The 8616-nt window shown below is 38.0% G+C and overlaps 1 protein-coding gene across 1 annotated transcript; it reads right to left on the reverse strand.

Moving 5' to 3' along the window:
• Window positions 1-1085: 1085 nt before the first annotated feature.
• leap2 (liver-expressed antimicrobial peptide 2) lies at window positions 1086-3268 on the reverse strand. The gene is made up of 3 exons (XM_026153162.1): window positions 2850-3268; window positions 1954-2141; window positions 1086-1677 (listed from the first exon to the last, which is right to left on the reverse strand). Exons 1-3 carry the CDS (start codon window positions 2925-2927, stop codon window positions 1623-1625), a joined length of 321 nt encoding a protein of 106 aa, XP_026008947.1. The 5' UTR covers window positions 2928-3268; the 3' UTR covers window positions 1086-1622.
• Between the last annotated feature and the right edge of the window lie 5348 nt (window positions 3269-8616).

Raw genomic sequence — 8616 nt, forward strand, 5'->3', positions numbered from 1 at the left:
TGGCAGCAGATTCATTTGTTTACCTTGGATTCAAATGTCAGCTTTGTCCACATTATGTCCCAGGTGAAAGGTATATGAGAAGACACGAAGCAACGGCGTACAAAAGTCCACGTTTGAGTCACTGATTCTTTCGTCCGATGCTTTTATTTCACTTCATCTCCGGCCCTTCAGATGCAAGTAAAACAGTACAGTAAGCAATACACAGTACAAAGATAATTTGGGTTTAAAAGTGCAACCTGAGTGTACAAAATATCAGCAAGCACCTGCTGTGTGCATGAAGTAAACTGCAGGTGAGTTGAAGCTAAAGCTGCAACCTCCTCTTAAATTTCAGGATTTCATAGATGTGCAAATAAAAAACAAGGCTGTGCAGCTCATAGTGAGGAATCTGTTCCCAGTATTTGTACACTCAGCCCATCAGGTAGCTCGACTTTGAGACTTTGCAGATTTAAGATTGTTTGAGCATGTAGATGTCATAACGTTCCTGCTTTAAATCCTTTTTTTTTAAAAACAACAAAACAAAAAACCCAAACGGTTATGGGACAAAACAAAAAAGTGAAATATCCTAAACTGAGTTTAAAATAGTAAATGAAAATGGGCACATTTTGACATTTAAAAAAAAAGATAAAATAAATAAAATACCAGAATCAGCATTACAGATACTGTTAGTTAATCCAACTGTGTTTGAACCTTTTGTCAAGAACCTGAGTGTACTTTAAATAACTTTTATCTTAAATCCATAACAACATTGCTCCACCTCTTCTCAGTTTTTATACCATCACCTTTTATGTCATTTCCGCAACTTCATTCATATTCATATTCATTCATATTTTTAAGATTTCTAAAACTTTGCTTTATGTAAAATGCCCAACAGTAAGAAGTGATCAAAGGTCAGCTCCATGTCATTTGTTCTCTATTGGTTTATCCTTCATTTACATTTTACCTTTTAATTTAACCTTGGACTAAACTAGGCTGGTCCAATTATTAAGGGGACAGAAATTATGACTGCGAGTATTAAAAAAAAAAAGTAAGGGTGAGGAGTTTGTAGAAGGCACAGCTAGTTGTTACATTTACTTCTGATAAAGTCGTATCATTAAAAATCTGAGTTTATCACACCCTAGAAAACACAACCAATTACATCTCAGTCATAAAAATGTGGAGACTACGCATCTGCTCAGTTACAGAATTACAAATGTCCTTTAAAAATGTTTCACTGTTTTATGATATTTCTGAAGGAACGGGTTTTAAATGAAACGCTGTTATCGAGCGCCGTTATATCAGCTGTGGGATAAGTTCAAAGCCAGGGTAACTAGTAGGACACAGAGATAATAACAAAAAAAAAAAGCTCAATAGTTGCAGAAATACAACTTTCTGTGTGGTTAAACTGTCATCAAATGCTTAAGGTTTGAAAGGCCTGACAATTCTCAATTAGAAATGCATCAGGTGGGGCAGTAGCTGCCTGACAGGTGCATTTAAAAAATTGTTTAGATATAATTTTACTGGAAAATAAATACAAATTCTGATTTAAAATGAAGAAGTAAAAGAAGAAGAAGAAGCCTGGGTAAGCTGATCTCCCAGTTATCAGAACCCGTCAGGATGAACATGCTGGTTGTGTCCTCGGACGTCTAATAGTTCACCGGCTGCGATGCCGAACGGTTCATCGTGGAGCAGTGTCCTGCCCTAAAACAAAACACAAGCAGATGTTAACAAAGTATCAAAGCTTATTTCTGCCAAAATTTCCAATCAGGTGTATTTAAGTGTTCGTGTTATTAAAAATAACATTTTGAAATTTTGAGGGAAAAAATACAAATATATTGAGTGGCAGATACAAGCTGCCATAGAAAAGATCTGTTTCATTTTGCAGGATTTACCAGCCCAGTGGATTTTCTGAACTTAACAAAAATCTCCACATTTCCTTTTTTCTTTCTACATTAACAATTCTGCCAGCACAGTTACCTGCAGAGGCCTGTGGAGCATTCATAGTTGTTTTGGCAGTATGCTCCGAAGGGTTTACTGTTCATGATCCGCCACAGTGGGGTCATCCGGGCTATCCTCCTCGGAGCATGGTCGACATCTGACCCCCTTAGATCTGCACTCTGGAGGAAGCTGGACTGATCCTGTGAAACCAAAGGACCTGCACACACCTGGAATACAGATGGGACAGAAAGGTATGCACATCTTCGTTAAAAGGAACCACACTGATGACTGATGCTGATGTAGTCCAGTGTATTCTGACTCAAAGCACTGGGAAGATATAAACTTCATCAACTATTTAGTGACTCAGTGACTTCATATGAACACTGAAGACATTGGTGTTGGTGACCGTGGGGAGGAAAAACTCTTTTTTTTTTCTGACAGGAAGTCAAATAAGGCAGAAGCAAGAGAAAGAGAGGATCAAACACAACCAGCAGGAGAGAAAACCCTTTCAGTTACACTTTAGTTCTTAACTATGGACACTCCACAGAGGAAAATATGAGTTTATGCCTGATGTGAAAAGTGGGAAAATTCAAAGCAGGCTTTCACAAAAAGGGTTTAGATCCAAAACTAATGGAAGTGAAAGATGCTGCTGGTAGACTTATAAGAGATGAATACATTAGAGGGTTATTAATGTAACCATAGTCTAACAAACTTATCACTCTATCCTTTAAAGAAAGGCAAATTGGACTTTAAGCTGATTTGTTTTTCCTCACTTGGAAAAACAATTGAATAGAAACAAAAGTTACATGTTCTAATTGCCCAGGATTACAATTATAGTCATAATCAGGTTATGGGTGTTTCCTGATGACAGGGCAGAATGAACAGGATAAATTTAACACCACATCTGTGGTTATTACTAAATTTACTCCACTCACCTGTTGAGCCACCATTAACAGGACAATGCACAGTGCTGCTGCTGCTTTCTTTTGGGTGAAGAAGCCTGTCTTCTGCATCTTTCCAGTGGACCGGGGTGTTTGCTGGTAAGTCTACGGAGATTCTTTGCTTTTATTGTCCTTTCTTTCTCTTTGGCTACGTTGCTCAGCCTCAACCTGGAGGCTTCCCTGATTTCCAAGACTTTGTGGAGGTCTCAAGCACCCCTGCCAACTTCCAGAAGTGAGAAGAAGTGAATCTGGAACCTATAAGTCTTTTCAAGTGAGCCTGACTTAGGGGATTTCAGGAGGGCTCGTCTCTCTGTTATATAGTCAGGGCCTGATCCCTGGAGAGGGAGAGCAGTGAGGGCGGGAGAGGGAGTCACAGTCCATGCAGCGTCCACCCCATTTGCTTCATCTCACCCTCTTTGCCTCTCTTATCCAGTCTAAATGTCACATGATGTGTCCAGTATGTTCAGAGAAAGTCCTTTCTTATTACAAAGACAAACACATTTTTTTTTCCTTCTGTGTCTAATGTGAGCACAGAGGCGCCATACACGGCCCACGTGACGGTAACACAAGGACAGCTGGGTCAAACTCGTTTGAGAGAGGTTGCTAAATTTATGTGTTTCTATTTCAATGCATGTGAATGAACTTTGAGGATGATAAGGTTTTTATCAATCTGTGTTCTGCAATACATATTTGAATACCAGGGACATTGACATCATGCACTTATATAATGTAGCTGGTGCAAATTTATGAGGGTAGGGTTTACATAAGCAAACATAAGCAGGGATGTGGTATGTGTGACAGATGTGTGCAGATGTTCTCAGTCACTCCAAACAGACTAAGATTAAAATAACACCAAAATTAAAATTTCATTTTCTTAAAACTACAAAAAGAGAACGTTTTATTCATCATTATATGACAAAAGATCAGACTTAAAGACAAAATGTAAACGGTCTCGCTGTTTATCTTTTATAGGTTTAAGCTCAGAATAAAGAACAGCTATCTAAAAAAAAAAAAAACATCACCTGGTTTATCCATCTTTCTGGCTGTAAAAATGATAGAAGCTTTCAAAAGATTCATTTATTCAGTTCAGTTCAATTCAATTCAATTTTATTTATATAGCGCCAAATCATAACAACATTCGCCTCAAGGCGCTTTATATTGTAAGGTAACAATAAAACATACAGAGAAAAAAAACCCCAACAATCATATGACCCCCTATGAGCAAGCAATTTGGCGACAGTGGGAAGGAAAAACTCCCTTTTAACAGGAAGAAACCTCCGGCAGAACCAGGCTCAGGGAGGGGCGGGGCCATCTGCTGCGACCGGTTGGGGTGAGAGAAGGAAGACAGGATTAAGGACTACTCAAGTGGATGTGCATGATTCTCACACAGTTCTTCTGTCTAAAACAAGATGTTTTAGCGCCTCTCCTCTCTCTAAACAAACGTTCCCCTGATTGGCTGAAGACAGAAGGTTTATCCACCAGGTGGGTGGGGCTTCTGTGCTATACACCTAAGCTAACTGTATTAGGAACGTATGCTCTCACTGACATAATAAAATCCAATTTAAAAAAAAATTAAAAAGACTAAAACTGAGCATTTAGAGGAGTCTGAGCTTCTGGCTCACAGAGATAAAAAGTAAATAAATGCCTGATAAGTAAATGTGGGAAAGTTCAGCAGTGCCAAAGCTTATCACTTATCAGTAACATAAAAAAAATCAGAAGAAGGTTTAAATAGAGTTAAAATAAATTTTATCAGAAGTGTTTTAAATTTAATTGTTTAATGATAAATATCTGAAATTTAAATTGAAAGTATAAATGTGACGTTCTGTTCCTCTTAGTATTTTTTTTTTTTACATGTTTTACTTTCATTTTTGTCTCTTTGCTTACCATGTAGACAGCTTTACAGCATGTGCTTATGCTTTTATAACCATGTGTGACATGGCATGTGGAGGCGCTGCAGATGAACTCCATCGTACTGAACTACATGTTGAAAATGACACTACAGTTTGATCTAGTGTGTTACAATGTGGAGTCCAAACCAAGTGTCAGTATATGATCACTTGGATGTAAAAAAAAAAAAATTTTTTTAAATAAATAAATAAAAAAGTAAGTTTAATGTTTGTGATCACCACCTTCTAAAGTGCAGCCAGTGAAGCTAATCTCAGTCTGTAGTTTGTATTTTCACTGAATTAGTGTTAACACAGGTACAGAGTAACAGGAGCGTCTCTACCTGTGTGTCGAAAGCAACCCTTGGACTACTTATCTTATGGGATATACTGCACCAACACAGAAGTAAGAGACGTACGTCTGCCAAGGCTGAAAATCCCTGCATAAACAATGAGAAAATATCACACAATTGTAAAGAGTCCATCTAACATCTAATTCCTTGATCTACATCTGGATGTGGATTCAAATAATCACTGGTAAACTGCACTAAGCCTGACCTTTGGAAACATTTTCATGTAAATCAATCCTGAGTATGTTTCACAGCAGAAACAGGATTAAAATACTTGGAAATGAAACAAAAAGAGAACAAGTGGAGGTGGATTTCATAAAGAGGATCTGAGGTTGGATGTAGTGGAAAGTTACTGTGCAGATTCCTGTAATGTTGTTCACCATTAAGCCCACAAGACTGACAGGAATCAGCGCGACATAAACTCAGAACATCTGCGTCGTGATTTATCGCCAAGCGTGACTTATCGTGTTGACAGCAGAGAAACTTCAGGGACAGATGACGCTGTTGGGGGCTTTGGAGGAGAACAGCAAAGACTGTTATTCCACGCCGGCTCTGTGTCGGCTGTGCTGCGCTGATGCAGGACCAGTGCCAAGAGTTGGTTATCTGCAACTGGTTTAAATATTTAAAGGAACAAGTTAAAGAGACATGCATATTTCTCCTCCTAAGCATGGCAGATAAAAACTGTATTTAAAGTCGTGTCCTTTGTCTTCTGATTATATTACAGCTATTAATAATACATCACTAAACTGTTTCCAGCTGCATTACACTTTGCAAATATGTATACATGCTACCAGGGGGATTTTTACATTTTTACTTGACAAGAATTTCCTCTACATGTATATACGGTAGTGCAAATATATTAATATTACGTTCCTGATCCTCATAGTGTAACTCTGTTGCGCACTACAAGCCAGTCATAACTCTATAAGGGAGTGAGGATGTGCCGAAGGTTAAAGGTATTTTTCAGTCTAGATAAATTATTTGAATGGAATTTGAATTGTAAAGACAAAAAAGAAAAAGAAAAAAGAATACAGACACTCTGGCAACCCGTCGAGAGTTTACCCCACCTCTCTCTGCAAAACAGCCAGCTCTAGTCCCTCTACAACTCTGGATTGGAGATATAGTTAACAAAATGCATGGACTGAATGGGTTAAAACACTGTTGCTTGCTTACAGGCAGCCTACACGAGAAGACTTCTGTGCCTTTAAATGAACTGGAAAAACCGAGAAAAGCTGTCAAGCTTTGCTTGTTTTCCTTTAAAGACATGTCTCCAGCTGTACTTTGACATTCCTGCTCTATGGTAGGATCAGTTCTTCTGAATCAATCATTAGAACTTACCTGCAATTTTGAATGATGCAACTCCACCTCAGTGTACCTTGCCTCCATCATGCAATCAGACACTTTCACACAACCTAACAAACACTGCAGCTGCTTCAGGGGCGTTTTGTTGCAACTTCACCTGTGGTTTCCTCAAGTTTGTAATTCTTTTTTCTAAAGAGTTTGTTAGGTGAAATAAGCAGGTGTTGATGGTAGTGATACAGCAAATTTCTATTGACTATATTTTAAATGTACTGAATATTACAAATAAAATGTACTGCACCAGATCATAGACAGAGTACGTATGTGTACTCTGGAGCATAAAGTAATTTAAGATATTTGTTGTACAACAATCTCACCCTCAAAAACTCATTAAAAGCTCAAAATTACCATGACATCCATGTCTACGAATGTAAACTTCTAATCAAAGCTAAACATCGATTTTTTTTCTGACTGTGATAGTTTCCATTTTCATTGTGTCCTGTGCTCATGTGAAACAGTTTCCATCTTTACCGTCACTGAAAAACCCTGAAACACCCTCTTTAAGCTACACAAGAAGAGAAGCTATAATCGGCTTTTGTTGGCAGGTCAGGTCCTTCCTGATCAGCAGCGTCAACAATACAATGAGTGCTGTAACTGATGTGTTTGTTTGGCTTTTTTGTCTCATGTTCATTGCCAAAAAAAGTTTCCACATTACAAAGGGAAAGCAAATCCAGTGAACTTTAATCATCATGCCAGGGTCTCTCTGTGGGAGGCTGCAGCGTGGCCTGTGCTGCAGACTGAAGCAGCATTGGCTGGCTTCAGCCTTCATGGTGTGACTGTGCCAGTTTTTCTTCCAGCACAGGCAGGCCACTGTCATCAGCTCTGGAAAAAAAAAAGCCTGACTAGGCAATGATACTTGAACTCTCAACTTGAATTCCACTGGACGGCCTGATCGAAGGGTTGCAGACATGACCTCATCTGACCAGCATTCAGTCCTCGTGTGGACTGTGCAGGCTGGTGTTCACAGAAATGGGTTACCCAGAAGGTAATATAAATGTGGGAAGGCCTTGAGTGGAAGTCAATAAATGCTTGATAAGTAAATATGGTGAAGGTTCAGCAGTGGCAGCGCTTATCACTTATCTCTCTCTTTAAAAGTAATCAGAAGTAGAATGAGCCAGAGTTATGATAATTTAGAAAAAAATCAGGCTCTTTCTTAAGCCTACCTGCCACATCGACAACTCATATATATATATATATACATATTTAAATATAGTTTTTATAATTCTTGCCCAACCTTAAACCTTAAACCTTTACTTAATTTAAAATTCAAAGCATTTAAAGGACAAAAAAGCCTGTTTTCTGAATTCATAAGTTTATATTACAAAAATATAAAGTAGTTTAAGAACTGCTCATCAGTAAAAATCACAGTTGCCACACAAAAGCTCCTCAAGGGGGAACTCTTAGTATCATTCCCAGCTCCATACTTTCATTCTAGACTCTAATAGAGGATCTTTGCATGATTCACAGTTTTAACTGGTTAGGTTCTCAATGGCTTTGATGGAGCCTCTAAGTTTGCGCTTATCTCCCTTTAACACCACTCTCTGTTCAAGCCAACTGTCTTCTAATTGGCTCCCTGGATTTCTCCTCTGCATGACTTTATACTGATGCAATCAGCAACTAGAAAAACAGACTAACCTAAGTTGCTAACAGAACAATAATTGTCAATCGTTAATAATTGAACAATAACTTTTTCATCCATTGGGTTTGACTTAGTTCAGATTAATGTTTCTACCTGTCAAATAGACAAACATCTTTATCCATAAGTTTGACATTTTTAAAGGTGAACCCAAATGCTAAACACCGAATGCAGATTTATTGAATTATTTGTTTTTAATTCAGTGCAGTCCCACATTATTACGTTCAACGATATCTGAACAAGATCTGAGATCAGAAGGTGGACAGTACTCTTATAAACACACACACAATCGCAACTGTAACTAGTCCACATAAAATTATATGTGTATATGTCATATACATGACAATGTAACATGTCTCAAAACAAACATAAATACGATGCTTTTTGCTAAAGTGACTAAGACTTTGCATAAGATTGTGGTTACTTTGTTACCAAATGAAATATTTTTAATAACATAAATTTAACATGTTCATAATATTCTTTGTAACTTTTCTGTTACAGGGCCCCGGTCGTATGTTTTTGTGTCGGTATTA

Source organism: Astatotilapia calliptera, chromosome 3 (genome assembly GCF_900246225.1).
Source record: "Astatotilapia calliptera chromosome 3, fAstCal1.2, whole genome shotgun sequence".
Taxonomy (NCBI): Eukaryota; Metazoa; Chordata; class Actinopteri; order Cichliformes; family Cichlidae; genus Astatotilapia; species Astatotilapia calliptera.